The sequence below is a fragment of the Capricornis sumatraensis genome, chromosome 3 (assembly GCF_032405125.1).
Source record: "Capricornis sumatraensis isolate serow.1 chromosome 3, serow.2, whole genome shotgun sequence".
In the NCBI taxonomy this organism is placed as follows: domain Eukaryota; kingdom Metazoa; phylum Chordata; class Mammalia; order Artiodactyla; family Bovidae; genus Capricornis; species Capricornis sumatraensis.
In genome coordinates, this window is record NC_091071.1 from 149,218,722 (window position 1) to 149,241,578 (window position 22,857).

General features: G+C 52.2%; 1 protein-coding gene across 1 annotated transcript; it reads right to left on the reverse strand.

The window, feature by feature from the left end:
- Nucleotides 1-560: 560 nt before the first annotated feature.
- On the reverse strand, nt 561-22,643 carry IGFBP5 (insulin like growth factor binding protein 5). Its single transcript, XM_068966890.1, has 4 exons — nt 22,170-22,643; nt 7,258-7,487; nt 6,841-6,960; nt 561-5,092 (listed from the first exon to the last, which is right to left on the reverse strand). Exons 1-4 carry the CDS (start codon nt 22,501-22,503, stop codon nt 4,961-4,963), a joined length of 816 nt encoding a protein of 271 aa, XP_068822991.1. The 5' UTR covers nt 22,504-22,643; the 3' UTR covers nt 561-4,960.
- Nucleotides 22,644-22,857: the final 214 nt, after the last annotated feature.

Genomic DNA, 22,857 nt, shown 5'->3' on the forward strand with positions numbered 1-22,857 from the left:
GGTTAAAAATCTGTCTTTCGATGCAAAGGTCTGGGGTTTGATCCTTGGTCTGGAAACTAAGATCCCATATGCCAGAGGCAACTAAACCCATGTGCCGCCACTAGAGAAACCTTGAGAAAGCCTTTGCGCTGTAACAAACACCCAGCAAAGCCAATAAATAAATAATAAGATGACTTTCTTTGGCAGCAGGAGCTAAGCTTAAATGGTAATAATGGTAATAGTCCTAGTGGTAATAGCAGCTGACCCCGCAGGACTACTGGCCCTCTTAAGTGCTATGTGTACTCACTGAAAAGGTTTTGAAGAGCTAGAGAAGGGGGCACCAGAGTGCCAGGTGGGAAGGCGGGTCCAGGGGGGCCTCTCTGGAGGGCGCAGGCCCTAGTCCTACCTCCCCTGGGCCCTTCTTCTTCCCCTTGTCCTCTCTCCCTTCGCCTACCTTCCCTGGGCCAGAGGAGGAAGCTGAGGCAGGCTAACTGAATGCATAACTTTATTAAATAAATGCTTTGTCACGATAAAAGACAAAGATCAAGGAGTAACATAAATTATAAGTTGAATAAATAGTATACAGCAATCTTCACTTCTTTTAATAAAACGTGAGATCCTCAGGGGTTTTTTGTTTTGTTTTATTTCCTTAGGTACAAAACACTAAACAGGAGGCGAGCTCTTCCACATTCAGGTGATTTTTTTTTCCCCCGCTTTTTTTTTTTTCCACAAACAGGTTTTGTTTGCTGGTTAATTTTTTTTTTTCATCCTTTCACCAGTAAAGATTATGAGCATTTATTTAAAAACAGGAAAGTCAAAAACAAAAAAAAGAGGAGAGAATAGCACTATGGTGTGTATGTATGTCCAACTATAAAGAACTACAGTAATACGTGCTGTGATTATTGCTGTCTAAAAAAAACAAACAAACCGGTAGGCAACTCGGAATCTGAAGGAATCTTGTCTGACAACTGTCTATCCATGTGGGCTACTGTGTGATGATGGTGGTGGACGGTCCGGGACTCGGGCTGGTGGCCGGGGACCAGAGAGGTGGGGTGAATGGGTGCAGAGTGGCTGCCCACCCCCCACCTCCCCTTTCCTCCATCCAAAAAAAGTTAAAGAGAGGAGGCCAGAGTCTGTGGAAATAGCTAAACTATATACTCCATTAGGGAACCAAGAAAGGATGCTTAAAAAAAGACACCAAAACCTACAAGAAAAAAAAAAGTAGAGAAAAGTGCAAAATAAGGCTTGCACTTTAGTGGTTTTAAAAACAAAGACAGTACAACGCCCAGTACAACCACCTCTCAAAATACAGCCTCCTCAATCTTGGAAGCCAACTGTGTCTTCTCCAAGACCGGGGCGTTGCTTCTCCTCGGCCCACTCCTCTCTGCAATTCCCATCTGAGCTGGAGCCCTGTGGGGGCTAAGCGGATGGAGGTGGGGCACTGCCCCACGTGGAGGGGGGGCTTGGTGGCCGCATGGTAGCCCTGTGGCTGCTGACGAACTGGGCAGTGGGAGAGTGGTGGTCCAGGCCCGCTTCCCCAGGGGAGGTTGGCCCCACTGGGTTACCATGGAGACCACAGAGGTGGTGATGGGAAAATGGTGAGGAGACAGGAGGAGGGACTGCGCAGGGCCTCCCGTCATTCTCCGAGTTGGGGCTGAATGTCTCCAGGCCTGTCTCTCTAGGCCTGGCTGTCTGAGAAATGTCCAAGTCGCTTCTGTCCCAGACCGCCTGCTTTCCCCGGGTTGAGGCGGGGCGGGGGGTCAGTCCTGGCTGGGACCCCCTCAGTCACCTGGCGGCAGTGGTGGAGACAGGTCTCCTCTGCTGGAGTGAGGCCTGAGTCAAAGGGAGATGGGAAGAGACCTCCTCTTGGCTCTACGGGCCAATGTTTAGATTTGAGGCTATGGAAAACCTGGAGCCTGAGGCCTCTGGGTGAGCAGACAGTGGCCAACAGGCAGCCTGGGGTCAAGAAGGTCCCTGCTTGGAACTTCACAGCTGGCAGCTCGCCACACCTGCCTGCTCACCACCCTGCCCAGAGGCCTCACTTTCCTCAATGATTCCCTCCCCCTGGACTCCCACCCTGGGCTCTGTCTGAAGGTCCAGCATCCTCTAGGGAGTGGCCAGAGGACCAGAGTCTCCCCACCCCCTCTGCAGAGACTCACAGATTTGGGGTTGTCAGCGTGAGCTCTGGAGATCTGAAGACAGGGGTGGCATTAAAACAGGCCCTAACCCCCCACCTTGTGGCTGACTGCAAAGAGCCCATGGAAGGAGCCGAGGCCCCTTCAAAGTCCAGTAAAGAGTGGGAGGAAAAGACGGCCCCCTCTCAGGAACCAGGAACTGGGTCCAGGCCTTGGTGGGAGGTGATGGGGTGGGGTCTGCAAATTCCTGGCTCAGTCTTAGGGGGAATGGCACCCCAGTATCCACGTGGCAGTCCCAGTTTAGATGACTGCTGAAGATCCAGAGAAAGAATGGGTGGAGAGAAGAGTGAAGTGGGAAAGGCTGACAATACTGGCCTAAGACGTTGAAGTGTGGGTCGGGGGTTTGGGGACAGTGGTGCAGGAAGGGGCCACGTGGACACACAGCAGGTCAAGGAAGTCCTCACGGCTGCCATCCCATCAGGCCCTTTGTCCAGTGAAGATTGATGCCTCTGCCATCCCAGCTGACTGTCCACTCCGGGGGAACAGGGGACACTCCCCTACCGAATCCCAGAGCTGCAGGCTTGCCACCAGCTAAAGCGTTTCTGCTCCTTAGCTGTTCCTCTTCACTGTCCCCAAGTTCGATGCTGGAGTAGTCTCCACGGTGTCATGTCGTTGGAGAAGAGTGGAGTGAGCTGTGTTCACAGCGAGAGAAGTTCTCCTTTGCTGCGTCCAAGCCCCGTCTCCTGGCCAGAGTTCTCCATCAGGGCTGCCCATTTGTTGTGGGGGTGGGGGGAGTCAGCAGAGGATGGGAGTTTTCTTGGTTCAGAATCTTGGCTCCCCCAAAGTATCCATTCACTGCTTGTTCTGTGCTTTTCTGCCATCTCCCACCCCAGGAAGGAAGCTGGAAGGGGCCAGGGTGGACCAAGAGCTTGAAAGCCTCTCCAGCCTCCGTCCCTTACTGCAGGGTGAAGGCGGGCAGGTGAGCTCGTAGACTCGTCCCTTCCAAACCATGGCTGCTATCTGCTTATCCTTGTTCCTGTCCAGCTCCTACAGTCTAGAACCCACCAAAAGTTTCTCACCTTCTCTGGCTCACAGGGCTGGGTTAAACTCATTTCTCTCTTACAACCTGTTTCCTTTTCTTCTTAAACCTCTCTCCTTCTTCTTAAATCCCAGAGGGCTTCTCAGGTGGGGACCCAGGGAAGTGTCTCTTGGCTTTGTCCCCTCTTCTTTTTGCTTTGCTCCAAAGCTAGGACAGGGGAGTTAGCCCTCTGTCTCTCCAGCTGTCTGCCCTTCTCTCCATCTACTCTGGCCTGAACAATCACTTTTATTGTTTCCCCATATTCACACTTTTCACCTCCATCTCCCTCTTGGCCATCTCTCATTTCAGTCTCTCTCCTGCTCTGCCAGCATGAAGGCTGAGGGAGGCTTTCCAAATGCAGGCTCTGTCCAGATGAAATGAAAACGCTGGGCAGGACCAGGGGGTTGAACTTGGACTGATTGGGTTCTCTGGGTGTAGGGTCCAGAGACAGTAGCTTCCCAAGGGTCTAAAGGTGAATGTGACATCCTGGGGAGCTTGGTGGGCGCACTGTTGGGTGTGCTCACTGACCTGGCTTGGTGGCACATGAGCACACGTGCACATGGGAAATCATGAAAAAAAAAAATTCAACCCAGTGTCCCACAGAGGGCTGAGTTTGCTGCTGCTCATGGGAGGCAGGCAAAACTGGTTTTATGGATTGTGTTAGAAGAACATGGGTTTTCTTGGTTTCCCCAGAATGAGGACGCTCTTCAGCCCCCAGAGGAACTACTTGGAAAAGTTAATGCAAACCTTTGACAGAAAGGAAGGAAGAAAGGGGTAAAAAAAAAAAATAAAGAAAATAGACTTATATGCCTATATATGACTATATGGAGCCTTGTAGATAAATACAAGCCCACTTTTGTTTCAGCCTATCCTCCCCCACGAAGGCTGTGCTAGCTGTGAATTGGATGCAATGAAGGGCTGAAACCACAGGCTTCATTCGGCGCTGAGTTTCCGCCACCCTGGAAGCATATGTCTTCCCACTATCGGAGTGTGGACTGATTTCTCAGAGTCTGCATGGGGAGTGAAATCCGCACATATTCTTCATATTCATGGATCCGCTTTAGGAACACCTACCATCTAGTATCACTCAGGTATGAATCGGCCTTGTGTTGAGAAGGATGGAATGCATTTTTCCTTTGTAACTTGGAAGGAGAGAGAACAGTGCCGAGGTGGGAGGAGAGGAAGGACAGGGCTTGAGCCGTGCGAGCTGCTGGCTGCAGGAGATTGACCCAGGAGAGGCACTGGCACCTGTTTGCTTCTCTCTCCCCCTGCGACCCATCCAAGCCGGGCAAATTCCAAGCGTGGCATCAAAGGCCATACCTAGGGCTGCACTTGCTCCTGGCCAGATGGCTTCCCCACTCGGGCCAGGGCTGGACGTAAAGATGGATGCTTCTGGCCCACGCTCTGTTTCTCCTCCTTGTGACTCTCATCCTCCCCTCTCTTACACACATCTGCTTTCCTCCCTTCTCTTTCTCTTGTTCTTCCTCTCTTGCCCTCCTTGTTCATTCAAACTGCCTCAAAAAGAAAACCTTTTTTTAAAAGGGGGGGGGTCTCCTTAGCTTTTCACATCTCTGTTGTTGCCGTTTTCAAAGTTGCGACCTTGCCAGAGATTCCGAGGTCCTCAGTTTCCTCAAATAGATAGATATATGTATTTTTTTTTTTCCCTTACATGAGATGAAATGAGTGGCGTCCTGGGGTGGAGGGAGGCGCTGGCTGGAGTCGGGGCCGGGGGTGGGATGGGGTGAGGGAAAGATGGGGAGGGGACGCATCACTCAACATTGCTGCTGTCGAAGGTGTGGCACTGAAAGTCCCCGTCCACGTACTCCATGCCTGGCAGCTTCATCCCATACTTGTCCACGCACCAGCAGATGCCACGCTTGCGGCCACGGGAAGGTTTGCACTGGGGTGGGGAGACGGACAGGCCGTGAGCACGGCTGTATCCTGAGGCTCTGCCCCTCCCTAACCCTTTGCCTTCCCTGCCCCAAGACAGACTCTCTTCCCCAGAGAGCTGAGGGCACTGTATCACCGACTCAACTGGACATGAGCTTGAGCAGACTCTGGGAGATGGTGAAGGACAGGGAGCCTGGCGTGCTGCAGTCCATGGGGTCACAAAGAGTCGGACACGACTTGGCAACTGAACAACATCAACACCCAACCCTTGGGGTTCTGGTGTCCACATTGCATGGGACAACCCAGCGAAAGGTGCTCATTTAGGCAGCCTGTCCTTGGCTAGCTCTTACAACTTTGTCTTATGTCACCCAAAACAAGTTGGTTTTTACCTCCAACTTGGTATTCTCCAGAGAGCGACATAACTTGGTCATGATCATGATGGTGACAATGATGGTAAATTAAATTATTAGATAATGTGGTGGCGGTTGAGTCACTAAGTCGTGTCCAACTCTTGCTCCTCTATCCATTGGATTCTCCAGGCTAGAACACTGGGGTGGGTTGCCACTTCCTTCTCCAAGGAATCTTCCCAACCTAGGAATCGAACCCAGGTCTCCTGCATCGCAGGCAGATTCTTTACTGACTGAGTTATGAGGGGAGCCCATTAAATAACAGTAATAATAATAAAAAGCACCACTTGTATAGCTGTACCACATGCAAGACACTACTTAACACTTAACTATACTGTAGATACTGTTCTAAGTGCTTTACAAAGATGACTCCATTATTCCTCATAATCACGTGAGAACAATAGGTTTCTCCATTTTACACAATAAACTAGAGCCAAAGGGACTGGGGTAAGAAGATCCAGCTAGTAAGCAGGATACCCAAGGATTCACCCAAAGCTGTCTGGCTCTTGAGCTCTACCTTAGATGTTGTTGTTTAGTCACTAGGTCATGTCCGACTCTTTGCAGCCCCATGGAGGGTACCCCATAAGGCTATGCTGTTCATGGGATTTCCCAAGCAAGAATACTGTAATGGGTTGCCGTACTCTCCTCCAGGGGATCTTCCTGACCCAGGGATCCAACCCACGTCTCTTGCGTCTCCTGTATTGGCAGGTGGGTTCTTTGCCACTAGCACGACCTGGGAAGCCCCATATGTTTATGTAAGTGTATCAGAAAATAACACAGACAACATGGGCTGTGACACAGTGATAGAAAGTTTCCTTTTAGATGAACTCAGGTACCTATGGTGAATCATTAAAACATGAGTAGATTACAGTGTAGGTGGGAATGGGGTCAGTTATGATTGTGGTGGGAGAAAGGATACTGGTGTTTGGGGACACAGTGTTGTTAATACAGAAATCCAGGCATTTAGAGGTGGAGATTTGGTGGCGTCAGTGGTAAAGGACACACCGGCCGATGCAGGAGACATGAGACTCAGGTTCCATCATGGAGGAGGGCACGGCAACCCACTCCGGTATTCTTGCCTGGAGAATCCCATGGACTGAGGACCCTGGCGGGCATGGGGTCCACAGGGTTGCACAGAGTGGGGCACGACTGAAGCGACTTAGCATGCATGCCCTCAACATGGGATATGGGACGGGGCATGCCGGCTTTCTTTTTTTCCCCAGGTTTTACTGGAGTCGAGTTGATCTACAGAGCTGTGTTAGTTTCAGGTGTCCAGTCTCTTCAGTAAGTGGAGCTGGGGGCACTGGATGGGCCTGCTTTCTCTTGTAGAGAAGGAGCTTCACGTACGTACCTGCTTTCTCTTGTAGAACCCTTTGCGGTCACAGTTGGGCAGGTACACGGCGCGGGGCACCATGCGCGGGCTGGCTTTGAGCTCCTGCAGGGATGCCTCCATGTGCCTGCGGCAGGGCCCCTGTGTGCGGATCGGAGGCGTGAGAGGCGTGGCCAGACCCCAGGGAGTCACCTAGACGTGCAGAATGCAGTGGCCGAGGTGTGTGGGTCAAGGGTCTGCACGGAAAGTCACCACCTTTTGTCGAGATTAGGTGCTACCCAAGGTCTTCCTCTGCCTCCCCTGCCATGACCCCTGGGTGTATAAAGTGCTACCACACACGCTCATTTAGACAGCTGGGGGCCAGGTTAAAAGCTGTAGGTGGCAGAGACTGAGGGTGCCGATATAGAGGGAGATGGAGAGAGGGTCCTTGGGCCTCACCTGCTCGGATTCTTGTCTCATCTCAGGCGCCGAGATGACCCGGGGGTGGGCGGTGTTCTCAGCTCCCCCCACGAACTTGGACTGGGTCAGCTTCTTTCTGCGATCCTTCTTCACAGCCTCAGCCTTCAGCTCGGAGATGCGGGTGTGCTTGGGCCGGAAGATCTTGGGTGAGTAGGTCTCCTCTGCCATCTCGGAGGTGGTGGGCTCCTCGTGCTCACGGGAGTCTCTCTCTGCCGGGAGAAGCGGGTGGAGGATTAACATCTGCCGGCTGAGAGCCAACCCTGCGGAGCCCAGAGCTCCAAGCTTTGGAGCGAGGAGACAGGCTCTCTGCACCCTCATGGGGCTGCCCAAACTGCGGAAAGGGGAATGAGAATCAGGACACGGGCCCACACGCCTGTGAGTGGCAGAAAGTCCAGCAGAGCAAAGCAAGGGTGACTTCGTGGAGTAGGAGAGCGCTGGGAAAGTCAAGCTGACACAAGCAGCGAAGTGACCCAGGAGGAAGAGGGCAGTCTGGGGGCAGGGAAGGGACTCGTTTGCTGGGAAGTGGAAATGGAAGTGTTCAGTCCTGTCCTGTCTTCATGACCCTAGGGATTGTAACCTGCCGGGTTCCTCTGTTCATGGAATTCTCCAGACAAGAATACTGGAGTGTGTTAGCCATTCCCTTGTCTAGGGGATCTTTCCAACCTAGGGATTGAACCCAAGTGTCTTGCCTTGTGGGCAGGTTCTTTATCACCTGAGCCACCAGGGAAGGCCCTGTCTGGTGGTGGTGGTAGGGGTGGAGCTGGCTAAATAGATAGGGACGTGGCTGGAGGCAGGGCTGAGGTGTAAGAACACTGTCTGGAGGTCGAGGCTCTCAGAGGAAAAGGGATTGCCAGGGCATGGACAAGAGGCCAAGTCCATCCTCTAGTGAGATCTTCCTGCTTTTGGAACTGCTGGAGTTGAAATACATCTGCATTTAGGGATCCGAGGGCAGGAGGGCCCTGGGGTGTCTGGGCTAGCAGGGTGGGGGAGGAAATCATAGGGAGAACAGGAGGAAGGGACTCCGGAGAGCCAGGATATGGGATCTGGAGGGGATTAGTGCAGGCGGTGGGGGTAGGGGGCATGGGGCCTGAGGCCTTGCTCCCTGCTCAGAGCTGGCCCTGCGCTCTGTGACCTGGGACATAATAGCTCCCGGCCAAGAGCGGCAGACAGCTGGCTGGGGCTGGAGTGGCTATATATAGCAGTGACTTGGTGACAGTCTATACTTAGCTGACTTATGACCTTTAAAGAACCAGGACTTTGTCCATTTATTTGTCGATCTTTTAATTCCACCCCCCACCCCCCAGCCTTTGGCCTGTTCTTGGTCCACAGATTTCCATGAAATTCTCCTCTCATAGGCACCCTCCCCTGGGTCCCTCCTCTCAGCTCCCTGACCCCACCAGACCCGGATTGCTCTTCCCAGGTGGGCAGGGCATGGCCAGGATGCCCAGGGCCAGAGCAGGTGCAGGGCAGGATGGGCAGGGGCAGGGAGCCCTGTCTTCCCTGCTTTCTTTTCATTTTCAATTCTGGAAAAAGAAAATAGGGCTTTGGGGTGGCCCCAGAAAGTGGAAATGTTAGTTATTCTTTGTGACCCCATGGACTGTAGCCTGCCAGGCGCCTCTGTCCATGGGATTCTCCAGGCAAGGATACTGGAGTGGGCAGCCATTCCCTTCTCCAGGGGATCTTCCTGACCTGGGGATGGAACCCCAGTCTCCTGGATTGTAGGCAGGTTCTTTACCATTTGAGCCACCAGGGATGAAGGGAAATCCTCCTCTCACTGGGCTCCCCAGGAGGCGAGGAGAGGTGTGGAGAGGGAGCAGTTTGGTGAGAGGAGTTGCATATCCCCAGGGCAGGAGTTCTCAGCCCAGGGGAAGTTCCAGGTGTGTGATGAGGGAGGCATTTGGAGACCCGGCCTCATCTGGTCAGGATGGCAGGTGGCAGAAAGCACCCGAGCACCCGTTTGTCTCTAGGCTCAGGGTTTGTCAGACTTAATTGAATGGATGTCCAGCAGATTTAAGCCCCTTTAGGGAAGCTCCCCGCCCTAAAGAAGCCTCCAGAGGTGTGCAGTGTTCTGGGTGGTTAGCTGATCTGGGTATTTATCCACAGGAGAAGGGACGTAGTTTCTGGAGAAGAAGGTGGGAGGAGACACACAGCAAAAGAGTGGGCAGGCACTCCCTGGAAAGAGCCCAGCACTAGGATTTCTGTCCCCTTCTGGCCTTTCACTCCCTTCTCCGACCATGTCCTGCCCTGGGCTCTGCCTCTACTTTATCAAAACCCGCTGGGATGATGAACCAACATGGCGATGCACTGGGCCCGTAGAATGGAGCCCTCGGGGGATTAGCTGACAGAGTGAGGTTGTGGCATAAACCGGCTTTTCTTGGTTGTGGGATGAGCTGCGATGGGAGCAGGAGGCAGGGTGGAACAAGCTGATTTGGGGGACTCGGTACAAAGTGAAAGATTAGGGCTCTGTTATCTAGTAACTCAGGCCCACACCTGAGGCTCCGATCTGGAAGAAGTAGGTGAGGAGAGGAAAAGCTGACCATGGGCTGGTCCCATCTTACTGAGTGACCTGACACGTCACTCAGCCTCCCTGGACATCACCAAGCATTCTGACTGTCACCTGAGTGGTGCAGTAGGGGAGACGGCAAGAGGTGGTTGCCATTGAAAGGTTGGGAGCATTGTGGGGGTGCATGGCCACCCCCTTTCCCAGCTGATTGTAACCAGCTGAAGGGAGGGGGAGTGGGGCCAGACAGCCGGGTGCTGACCAGTGCGTGGAAGAAGGGTGAGCTTTCCCCTGGGGCCACAAGAACATGCTTCCATCCCAGTGACGCTCTTTCTAGTTCTTAGAGACATCTGGGGGGAGGGTGCGACTCGTTACCCTCGGCCACCTGTTGTCTCCCTTTGGTCAGAGGGTGTCATCCTCCAGATGCGGCTGCACCTTCTCTCATGGAGCTTCTGGCTCTGGCTTTGGTGGTCGTGCAAGTGCATTGGCTGATGGCCCCACCCCCCACCCCACCATCGGCAGCTCTTCTCAAGGCCCTTCATATTTTAGGATCTTCAAGAAGTGCTGTGGGCTGCCCTGAACCTGGAGTCACCTTTCCTGGGAGGAGGACGGGCTGTTCACAACGGTTCAGGAAACTTTAGGGCAATTTACTTAGACCTCTCTCAGTCTTTCCTGTGAAGGTGTTAGCCTTGAGACTAAGCAAGGACAATACTGGGGAACAAAATGTAGATTCTTGTACCTTCTCTGCGTTAGTCGCTCAGTCATGTCTGACTCTTTTTGATCCCGTGGACTGTGGCTCACCAGGCTCTTCTGTCCATGGGGATTCTCCAGGCAAGAATACTGGAGTGGGTTGCCATTCTCCAAGGAACTCCAGATACTTTTGCAAACCCTCTGTCCTTCCCCTGGCTTCACCAAGGCAGGGTTCCCTCCCCAGTGTGCAGACTCTTGGGCTGCTTCTGAAGGGCAGGCTTAAAGTTTTGATGTGCTTCCCAGGTTTTGGTGCCACTCAACCCCATGGGACCTATTACTTAGGCAGCGGGGGAGTCAAGTATCAGATACTAATCAGGGTCTTGTGGTCACCTGTAGGTTCCAGAGAGACAGCGGAAAGTTGGATTGGAGCCAGGGCAGGAGCCTGGAATATTAAAGGGCTGGAAAGTAAGACTGGAGCTGGGATGCCAGAGCCAGCTAGGCCTACTCAGCTACTTTGGGGCCGAGTCATAAATAGGCTTGCAATTTTGGAAGGGTTTAGATTTTAGATAACTCAAGAAGGCAAAGGAGACTGGCAGTTCCTGAGCTGTTTCATCAAATGAAAATGGGTCAGGGTTGCAAAAGGATTTAGGACTTCCTGGTGAAGTTGCGCTGCACGTGAATAACAGTCTCTCAGGTAGTTAACAATGCAGTAGGTTCTGGAACTCAGTCAACTGGCAGGTCAGTACCTGCATATGGCCAGTAGGTGGCAGAGGAGACTGATGGCTGCAGGCTTCCTTGTAGGACTTGTAAGCAGTTTTAAAATCTGGAACGTTTTGTGGTTTCCTTCTCTTCTCTGACCACCACCCCAGCCTTCCACTCTCAGCATGCATTTAGAGTCAGGAAGAGGGACGTGCATAGACTGGGAAGGACTTACGTGAAGCGAGGGATGGCAGGGAGGGGACAAGACCATCAGTGTGTAAACCCTGGCTGTTTCTTTAGTCAACAATGCAAGCATAATGATGAGGGAAAGAAGGTAAGCAGGTCTAGGACCTCCCTTCCTATCTCTAGCTGTCCTTTCGAAAGGCTTCTGCAGTGAGTGTTCACTGTTGTCCCGTTCTCTGGGAAGCTGTGGAGGCAGGACCCTTTAAATCAGTGTCAAGAAAGCAAGGGCTCTCGCAGCGTCCTGATAGTTGTCGTTAGGCTGAGCTCTGATTCTCTGCTCTGTTCTGCCCCTAGTCTTGCCAGCTGGCTCTCTGATGGTACCAGCCCTGCCGTGTTAGGGCAGCCAACTCAGTTTCTGGTTCATTCCTAAGATGCTGCCCATTCATACTGATACAACAGCATCCACTGAGGCACCGCCCTTGGCAACCCGAAAAGCTGCTTGAGGACTGTGTCATCCTCGTGTCCCAGTGAACTTTTTGTTTTTTTGCTGTGCAGCTTGTGGAATCTTGGTTCCCAACCAGGGATTGAACCCAGGCCCTGGCAGTAAAAACGCTGAGTCCTAACCACTGGACCACCAGAAAATTTCCCCAGTGAATGTTGAGGGTGGCTGGGTGCAGGCCCAGCTGCTGCAGACTCAGACGCATCCCCAGCTGGGGGGGGGCACTACTCCTCACAACACAAGTGCCAGTGCATCTTGCCTCCCCAAGCCCGCCACGGAGACCTGCTGCTATGATTGAAACTACGATCAAACTTTCTACCCTGGGGCCCTTAGTCCTACCCTGGCACCATTAACAGCCTGGGCCCAGTCTGGTCGTTGTTTCCCATGCTATCTTGACTTAACAGTCCAAACTAGAGAAGAACGGATGGATCAGCTATTGCAACTTTGCTTACAGAAATTGAAGAAGCTGCGGCGTACTTGGAACTCACAGTGCAGGAAGGATGTAGGGCTTTGCCAGGCCACCTGGACCTGGGAGAGGAAGAGTCTCTTTTTCTTGCCAGAAGGAAAGAGGGATTCGCCCAGAATTTCTCTACCAGAAATGAAAAGGGGAGCTGGGTTTCCACCAGCTCTCATTCTAGCTCCCCCTGTGGAGTTCAGACAGTCAGCGTCTTAAGGGCAGAACTTTGTCATTTATCTTAGCCTCTCCAGCACATAGTCTTCAGTAAAGAATCTTGAAATGGAGAGATGTGTGAATCGGCTCATGGGACAAAGTGCAGGCCTAGCGGCAGTTCTGCAAGGCTAGCTGCGGCATGTGGGAGCTAAGTGGATGCCCTGGGGGGTCATGTCACCCACAGACCTGCCTTTAAACACAGGAATTTACTACAGAGGGAACAAGGGGCAGAGAGGTGGGCCTCAGGAGCAGGAAGAAGTAGGGTCCCCTACATTTACTGGGCTTCTTTGATCTAAGACTGTGCTATTGAGTACGATAACCAGCAGCCACATGTGTCTACTGAAAAGAATAAATATTAAATCAGATTACAAATTCAGCTTCTCAGTTGTTTGAGGCACATTTCAATTGCTCGATAGCCACACATGGCTGGTGGCTCCCACGCTGGACAGCAATGATTGAGAACACTTCCTTCCCTGCAGAAAATTCCACTGGGCAGCTCGTCGGAGGGCCCTGATCCGTGCCTGGGGATGGCTGGATGTTCCGTGCTTCCTCCCCACTTTGCCCTGTTTCCTAGCCAACCTGCAGCCTCCTGCTCTTTGCTACAACATGAGGCTTCTGGGAAAATGATGGATCAACTGTTCACTGTTGAAAAAAATGTGAGACATGTCTTAGCCTCCTGAAGTCTGACCGTTTCCCAGCTGCAGATGCTAAGAGACTGAATTACATTGTGTGTCTCTGCATAAAAAAAAGGGACAGGGACCGTAGGGAGGGCTGTGAAGCCTCCTACGGGAGCTGCACTATCCCCAGCCCTCCCCATGACATCCCTGACCAGGGCCTGCCTTGCCCCAGTCTTTCCTGGAAAATTGTTTTCTTTTCCTTTGTGGTCAGTAACAGACATGCATATTCTGGGCTCTTTCTTCACCTGAATTATGGGCTGAAAAGGGAAGGAGCACGGACTTTGCAAGAGGAAAAGAAATCCACACAACTGTCATCCAAAGGAACAGTTGCAGGTAGGGAGGAGCTGCAAATAGACATGTGGAGGGAGTCTTGCTGATTTGGGGTACGTGGCAAAGGTGGGGAGCAGATTCAGAGAGTCAGTGACTGGGCCTTGAGAGCAATAGGCTTATCCAGCTCTTAGCTCCTCTACAGCCCCCTCTCCATTTCAGGCCAGGAAAACCAACATCTCTATCCTGAGCAGGGAAATAAAGACACCTACAGCAAAGCAGATAAACAGAATCAGGAGTTGGACTCCCAGCCCTTGACTGTCAGTCTCCCTTCTTGAGTGGAAGATGGGGCTGCTAGCAGTGCTTCACTAAATCCTGGTACAGGTGTATTTTGCCCTCTCTTAGTTGCTTCCTCCCCTCTCCTTGCCTCAGTTTTCTCATCTGACTTATGGGGAGGATGACAACAGCCCTCTCTTCATAGGGTCATGAGGATTCCATGAGTTGTTACGTGCTAGTGAACTCTCAGTACAGGTCTCTGCCGTTGTAAGGACTCTGTTGCCTCCTACCTCCCCTGTTTCCATCATCAACTAAAAATCTGGTGGCTGTGATACGTGGCTGACAGGTGTCTGCTTGTAGATCACGAGGTCTCAGGCGCCTTGGACTGCAGAAAGGTCTGCTGGGAAGCAATGGCTCTACCCTCGTCCCCGGGGAGTCTAGGTTGCCAGCCCCAAGTGAGAGGAACTTTACCCAAGTGCTTCTGAGAAGCAGTTTCCACTTAGAGAACACTGCCTGGAAGTTCGTCCCTTGTGTAACCTCATTCCTTCATGCTGCATTAAGGCACTAGGTCTCCTTCCCTAAGGATGGAGAGAGAAAAGGTGACCTACTACCTTTCACAGTGTAGATGTGGCAAGTGTCAGGTTGGTGACCCTTCCCTAGAATGAAAGAATGGGGTCCCACTCACACATCCTCTAGGTAAAAGAAACGATCCTCCTCACTTTTTCTCCCTGAGGACGAACTAGGATGCAGGGCCGTGACTCTGGTATACATTTCTTGACCCCTGGGCAGCAGCTGGTGATAAATTTACACATGAGAAATACATACTTATGGACAACACCCAGCATGAGTATCTCCAACCAGGTCTCTAGACTTGGGGAAGGTGGAGCGTGTTCAGTAAAAATGTCTGTGTCTGTTCCCTATACGCACCCCCGAGGAAGCCTGGCATGCTGCAGTCCATGGGGTCGCAAAGAGTCAGAGAGGACATAGCCACTGAACAGCAACAATGCACCCCCCAAAATCAGAAGGTAATGGAGCAGTGAGGTGGGGAGCAGCCTTTCAATGGGGTGAGGGGAGATAATGAGAAGGAGGAAGTGAGGGGCCATTTCTCCGACCTGGCCACAGTCCCACTGGCAACTCATCACGGCCCATTCAGAACAGCACAATTTTGCCAAATTCCCTGGAAAGCCCTGCATGACCAGAAGGGGGCGGCAGGGAGCAGATTGTTTGGACTCTGGTCGACGACCCCACCGCCCCGCCCGGCCCCCAGGCCAGGTCCTCCTAAGAGAGACTTGTTAAGGGTCAAACAATGTCCTTTTTGGCAATTAAGGCTCAGACTCTTTTCCTGTTTGACTCTTTTGGAGCAAGAGCAGAGAGTGGAGACAGGTTCCCTTCACAGGTGTGGGAGGGGCTTGCTGGCGGCCTCTGCCCTGTCTGGTTAGGTGCCCACTAGCCAGTGCGGTTTTTGACGCTAGGGCTTCCCCGGTAGCTCAGACAGTAAAGAATCTGCCTGCAGTGTGGGAGACCCATGCTTGATCCCTGGGTTGGGGAGATTCCCTGGAGAAGGGAATGGCTACCCACTACAGCATTCTTGCGTGGAGAATTCTGCGGACTACAGTCCATGGGATCAAACAGTGAGACACAACTCAGTGACTAACACTTCACTTCACTTCACTTGTGTGGCCAGTGGGACTGATTTTTAAGATTTATTTTATTTAAATTAATTTAGACAACCAATACCTTTGGCTATCGGAAAAGTTGTGAATATGTTTGGGACAGCTCAGATATATGAATCAACTTCTTCAACTGTAAATCTTATGAAAGCTAAAAATACAGATCAACTCTTCCCAATGAAAATTCAATGTTTGAACTGTGATGTGCTGTAAATGTAAAATACACCTCAGATTTCAAATACTTAATATGAAAGACAGAATGTAAAATAGCTCATTCAGTTCAGTTCAGTCGCTCAGTTGCGTCTGACTCTTTGTGACCCCATGGACTGCAGCACGCCAGGCCTCCCTGTCCATCACCAACTCCCAGAGTTTACTCAGACTCATGTCTGTTGAGTCGGTGATGCCACCCAACCATCTCATCCTGTCGTCCCCTTCTCCTCCTGCCTTCAATCTTACCCAGCATCAGGGTTTTTCAAATGAGTTCGCTCTCCACGTCAGGTGGTTCATTAGAATGGCTTATTAAATGGTTTATTAAAATAGCTCATTAGAATGGCTTATTTTGAATCTATATGAATATTATTGTGGATATACTGAAAAGATATACAATTAAATTTCATTTCACCTATTTCTTTTTACCTGTTTTAAAAATGTGGCTGTTAGAAAGCTTGAAATGACATCTGTATGTGGCTTATATTGTACTTCAGTTGGACAGTGCTGCTCTGAAGGGTCTGGAATGAGAGGCATCTTCCCTGAGGGACAGGGAGACTGGGGAGCATGCTCAGTACAGCTTTACTGGTACAATCTACACAGTTCAGGATGACAAGGACCCACATAGAACATCACTGCAAGTCAGAATAGGTCACACGGGGCTGGATTCTGAGTGCCAATTCAATTTGGATCTTGCTTCAGGATTTGGCAAGAGAAGGGCTGGTCTGTGATGGTTTAGGATGGGGATCAAAAATGAGATAACCTAGGGGCTTCCCTGGTGCATCAGTGGTAAAGAGTCTGCCTGTCAATGCAGGAGACACAGGTTTGATCCCTGGTCCTGGAAAATCCCACCAAAAAGGAAAAAAAAATGAGACTACCTATTTAAGGGGCTTCAGGTGAGTAAGGGGCAAAAAAATCCACCTGCTGATGCAAGAGATTCAGGTTCGATCCTTGGGTGGGGAAGATCCCCGGGAGGAGGAAGTGTGAAACCACTCCAGTATTCTTGCCTGGGAAATCCCATGGACTGTAGCCCACCGGGCTACTCTGTCCATTGGGTCACAGGGTCCGACACGACTGAGCGTGCACATTTATTTTAGAACCCCCTCCAGGACTTCCTTGGTGGTCGAACCCATTGGGAAGAGAGTTTTATCTTATCTGCCTCCTTCTTGGGACTCCCCCAAGGGAGCAGCTGCCGCAGCCTCCAAGGCATGTGAGGATGGCGCTCAACAAATCCTCAGGTCAACTGGAGGAGGCCTTCCTTGCCTATTCTTCAAAAAGAGCTCTGACTGTGTTAAAAAACCTGGCGATCCTCTCTCTCTCTCTTTCTTATCAACTTTTGTGGCATGTGGTTTTCTCTCTCTGTTTCTGATGTGAAAATCCCCCGATCACTCCCTCATCCCACCTCACCCTACCCCAGCTCGGATCTCAACATCCTGCTGCCCGGCTTTGTGGAAGCTCCTGCTGGAGGAGGCTGGTTACCACAGGAAGCCGGCTCCTTAGAGACTGTGGATTGCTGCTCAGCCAAGGGGCAGCGAGGGCCTGCCTGCTTGCCCACATCAGGACAGCTCCCTATCATTCAGAAAATGAAGTTTGGCACATGGGGCCTGAAGTCTGGGCTGAACACACCCCTTTCCACCCTCCTTGCCCCGCCGCAGCCCCCATCCCGCACCAAATCCCTCACCTAAGCCAGCCTTGCCTGCAAGACCGTGCAGAAAAGGGGATGGAACAGAACAAGACTGAAAATAAAGGGGTACTGCTTTCTCCACTTTGGGGCCACTTTGCTTCTCCTCAAACGGAGCACTCCCAGTCCTGAGCTCTTATTTCATCTTCACAACATGCCCCCTCTGCCCCTCCTGCAATGAGATGACAGCAGTGGGTAATATTTGCCAAAGGCCTCATTGCAGGTTAGACCTGGCCCAGGCCAGAGCCCCAGGGACTTAAGGTAGAAAGCCAGGAAGAGCAGAACTAGGACTAGGAGGACTAGGCTCAACCAGATTCTAAGACTGAGCTCTAGCCCTGGCTCTGCCTCTAACCCAGCACCTAATTCTAGGCTTGTGACTTGTACTTCGGGCTTCAGCGTCCTTATCTGTAAAATGAGGGCCTGACTGCCAAGGTGTTGTGATCATGGCAGGTCCCTTCCAGCTGTAGCATTCTTTGGCCAATACCCAGACAATTCCTGGAGAGACACTCAAACCTAGCTAAGCTGAGTGGCCAGGCAGGAAGGGCTACTTCACCTCTGATACAGATTCCCAGTCACTTCTTTGGATTTATATTAAAGAAGAAGAAAAAGACATCATAACAGAAATCATGGAAAGAATTGGAGCTGGAAACTAGAATGGGGAATTCTGTGAGTAGAGGGAGAGGGGAGTGGAAGCTTAGAACTGTTTTTGTTTGTTTATTTGCTTACTTATTTTTGCAGATATGTAATAAATCTTACTGTTTTGGAAAACATATTGCCAGGTTACAATTGAAGGATGGTCTCTGGGGATGGTAACTTCTCGACCTACCATAGTAAGAATGCAAAACAGACATGCAAACAAAACCCCACCAGATAGGATCCACGTCATGGCAGCCATTCTCTGCTTTTCACTTCCGCTTCCGGTGGGATCTCATAGGTACCTGATCTGTTTACGATGTTCTTCCGGTTTCTGGAGGCAGTGGGCCTGGAGTGCGGTGGTCCCTTCTCCAAAATTTTATTTTCCAAACATTAAATAACCCAGAGTTTTAAATACATCGCTCAAGTACAAAGTAAAAGCTTTAGACAAAAATCACCTTCCTTTCCTGCTAGCTCCTCCCTCCTCCCCCGCCTTAAGGGGACCGAGGGGATTCCGTGGGGATTCCTGCTCCCATGCTCTTTGTTGTAACCTTCTGGTGACCCCTGGCTCCTAGGTCAGCCCGGTCCTCCCTCTGCAGCTGCAAGCCCACCTGCCTGCTCAAATCCGACCCTGAGCCCCAGGACTAGCACAGCTGCTCTGATTGAAAAGCCAAGCCCCCTGGGGATGTCTTGGAGTTGGGGGATGCAGAAGGGGGTGGGATAGAAAAGGCGGTGGGATGGGAGGGAGGGGTAAGAAAGGAGGGGGAAGAAAAAGAGGAATGGAAAGAAAATGAACTCTCACTGTGGCCAACTGTGCGTGCTCTTCCAGTCTGAGTTGACACAGCAGAAAGAAGAGGAAGGGAAAGGAGTGGGGAGGCAAGAAAAGTCAAGTTAAAAGCGCCCTCTTCTTGTCTTCCCAGTTCCCATTTTGGTTGGCTCAGGGCACAACCAGCCTCTCAAAGACTTGTTTCAAAGGGAGGGGATAGGGGTGGGAAAGGAATCTGGCTCCTTCAGTTTTCCAGCATCTTGTTCAATCCAGACATAAATTTGGCCAATAAACCTAACCCTGGAACTTGATTTCAACAGGGCCTTTGGACTAGGCTGGGAATGGAAGCCAGGGTGATGGAGGGCCAAATCCCTCAAAGAGGCAAAGGCTGAATGCATTTTTATTTAGGTAATTTTTCTTTCTTTCCGAGAAGCATATTTTCTGCTCTTCCCCTCTTATTTCTCAATGACAGAACTGAAACCCAGCACCCACATCTCCCTGTATCCCAAACTTAATGTCTCACAAGCACAAGAGTGATCTTCCAGACACGGGTAAAGTATGTGGGCCAGTAAAGCCACAAGGCTCTTTCTCCAAAGAATGCCAGAGCAAAGCTCGGTCCTTCCCCAGACTCGACCCAGCTCACCCATATTTATTGAGCTTGGTCCAATAAATAGCTCCAGCCCTCATACACACTGCCCTCTGTTTCTATATCTGTCTCTGCCCCTGAACTGGCCAAAATAAAATGCAGGGCCCGGAGCGCTCCCAGGACCCGGCTCGAAGGCGCACTCTCTCTCCCGTTGCCCAGCAACGCGCCTAGCAAACACCAGTCCCCGCCTGCCCTGCTCTCTTCCTCCCACAAGCTTTGGCGGCTAGCCATCTCTCTCTCCTTTGCTCCCCATTTCTGATTCTAGAAATGCACTTTTTTTTTGTTGTTGTTGAAAAAACCCTACAGCTATCTCTCTATACACATATTTTTGGTTATATGTGTATATATACATACATCATCTATGTCTGCTCGATATTGGTAGAGAGGCGTGGCGGTTGGATGTCGGGGGTCAGCAATTTTGGCCAAAGGAGCCGACACTCTCCTCCCTCTTCTCTGTTCGTTTTCCTCTCTTTAAGTACTGTCGCTGCACCATCTCCAACTTTTGGGAGACCCACCCAAGCTGAAAAACGCCAGCCAGGAGGGCCCACTCCCATCCCATCTGTCCGGGAGGAAGGCGTCAGTTCCAGCTACCGGTCAAGGGCAGCCATCCAGCAACCGGAGCGGATCAGGCACCTGCTTTAGGCGAGGTGGAGTCTTTCAGAGGGGTTGGGATGGGTGGGGGGAGGAGGGGGAGGCCGCTCCGTGCTTCAAGGCACTTTGAAGGTGGGGGCTGAGGAAGGGGCTGCAGAGAAGTCTAAAGGGCATCTCATCTTGCTTGGAACAAAAGCCCTTGTGTGTGTGTGTTGGGGGTGGGGAGGGGTTGGGATTGAACTGGAAAGTTGGATGCGCCAGTTTGCTCTCCCAGCAATTGCGCGCCCTCACCCTCCACACCAACCACATTACACCAACCACACGGCTGGGCAAATAAAAGTGGGGCCAGAATGCGGCCAAGCGATACCTTGCATACTTTCGCTGTGACCGGATTGTTACCCAGAGCTCTCTCTCCCAAGCCAGGAAATCGATTCATGCCTTTCCCCGCCTCGGTGGTGCCGGTGCTAAGCTTTTCCACACATCTCACAAGATGAAGGGAGGTGGGGCGGGACCGCCTTTGAAAATTGGCTCTTAATAAAAATAACTTCACCAACCGTCCTCAGGGGCCTCCGGGACCTGCACATTGCCCTCTCCCTTTTTTGCTGGCCGTAAACTGGAGAAACGCTACCTCTTGCAAAGCTGGACAGACAAAACCTGCAGGGTTTGCGGGAATCCACGTCGAGCCCAGGAAAGCTCTCGTGCCTCTCTTCTCAACCGCAGACGCACTCCTTTCCTACATGAGAGTGTCTGTAGTTTACAGTTAAGACAACTCGTGTTGGGGTGCTCGTAATGGACGGAGATAGGAGGGAAAGGCATTGTCCCAGTAAGAAAATACCTTACAGAATAAATGCAATTTAGCCAAGTCTTAACCCCTTTGGGGGAGGACCAATGCTCAGAACCTAGACTTTTGTGTATAGTTCATTAAACTTAAAAAAAAAATCAAGTAACTTTCCAAGAGGAAGCAGAACTGTTTCAATTGAACAAGCAGCTCTGTCAACCTTTTAAACTCCAGAACTGCGAATTTGGGGGCGGGGCAGCCTGGGGGCGGGGCTACTTGGAGGTGGAGGGGAGGCGCCTGGTGCGTGGCTTTTCCGTCTCCGCCCCCTTGATTTTGCATTCTGCATTTCCAGGGCCCCTCTTCCATTTACACCACACCCACTTGTGATCTGGCTTGAGAGCTCGAGGGGCGACGCGACAGCGTGGGGGATTAGCACTGGCGGGGAAGCCGCGGTGTCTGAATTTCACATCTCTTCTTGTTTCCCAGCCCTATATCTACCTTTCTTCCTAGGTAAAATCTGAATAGGAGCAGGGGAAAGGAGTTCGATTCAGGAACAGCCAGCCCTGGAACATCAAGCCCACCTTTCCCATTCCTTTCCTTCACTACCCACCCCCCCCGCCCCCGACTTGCTCCACCTCCCCGCCGCCTCTGAGCTTGCCCAAAGTCACCTTTCCTTTCCTGGGAGGAAAAAGAGATATTTTGCATTTCAGTATCTTTTACATACGACCAGTCAATCGTATCAAGTCAAGAGCAATTAGTGTGCACGTGGGAGGGGCATCAAAGCCCCCGCCCCAAAGGCAAGAGCTACCAAGGGTGCGTGCGTGCGTTATGTGTGCACGTGAGTGTGCGTGTGCGCCCGTGTCGGGGGGGGGCGGGGTAGGAGAATAGAAACGTCAAGGAGGGACTGGTAGGGGGGTGGGGGGCTGGGAGGGACAAAGGTAGAATTAGCACCGAAAACCGGTAACGCCTCTCTCTCCAGGTCCCCAGTTGAAGCAATATTTTAACAAAAGGCATTTTTTTTCAAGTTCAGAAAAAAAACAAAACCCACAACATATTGGGGGTGGTGGAGAGGGAGTTGATCATGTAAGATGCACACTTTCGGACTGGAGATTGAGTACCTGAGGATTTGCATCTAGAGAAGAAATAGGAGCTCAGAGTCGCCGTTTAGTCGTGGGGGGAGGGGTGGGGTGAAGAAGGTGGGGGTAGGGACGAGGAGAAGGAGCGAAAACCCGGAGAGGCTCGGCTAGACCGACTCCTGGGGTAGCAGGATCGGCTGGGGCTCCGATTCCGAAGTGCAGGGACCCTCCCCGCCCTCCTCTCGGCTAGCACCCCGGCTCTAAGCCACTTGCTGGGCAGAGCGCGAGGGGCCAGCCTGTCCCGTGCCCCCCCCACAACCACCCCCCCCCCCGCCCCCCGCCCGTGCGCCGTGTAGCTGCCTGGCACACGGAGCGCGCTCACCGATCTTGGCTTGCTCGCGGTAGCTCTTTTCGTTCAGGCAAACCCCGCGGCCGTGCAGCAGGGCGTGCAGCGGCTTCTCCTCGTCCTGCCGGGGGAGGCAACGCAGCCCCTGGGCGCAGCGCTCAGTGTAGACGCCGCACGACTGCCCCTCGGCCAGGGCGCAGGTCATGCAGCAGCCGCAGCCCGGCTCCTTGACCAGCTCGCAGCCCAGGGGGCTGGGGGGGCACATGGAGAGGGCTTTCTCGTCGCAGGGCTCGCAGTGCACGAAGGAGCCCAGACCCTGGGCCGGCCCCGCACAGGCGGCCAGAAGCAGGAGGAGCGCGGTGAGCACCATCTTTTCCGAGTCTCCCCCTTTACCTGGGGCGGGGCAGGAGCGCGAGAGTGCAGGGAGAGAGGGGCCAGGAGGGAGCGCGGAGCAATGTTCTTTTTTGAAAAAAATTTCTGGCAGGTAGAGCAGGTGCCCTCCCCCGGACAATTGCAAAATGTAGGGAGCGATGGAGGGCTGGAGTGCCTGCAAGCAAGTCTCAATTGCAAAGATTACAGACTTGCAACAGGTAGGGGGAAAGGGAGCAGCGCCAGGTGCATGCAGAGGAATCGGAGGCTGGAGAAACAAATCCCCTTCCCCACGAGTCTGACCTGGTCAGAATTGCGGCGGGGGAGCCAAAAATGGTTCACCCCCCAACAACCA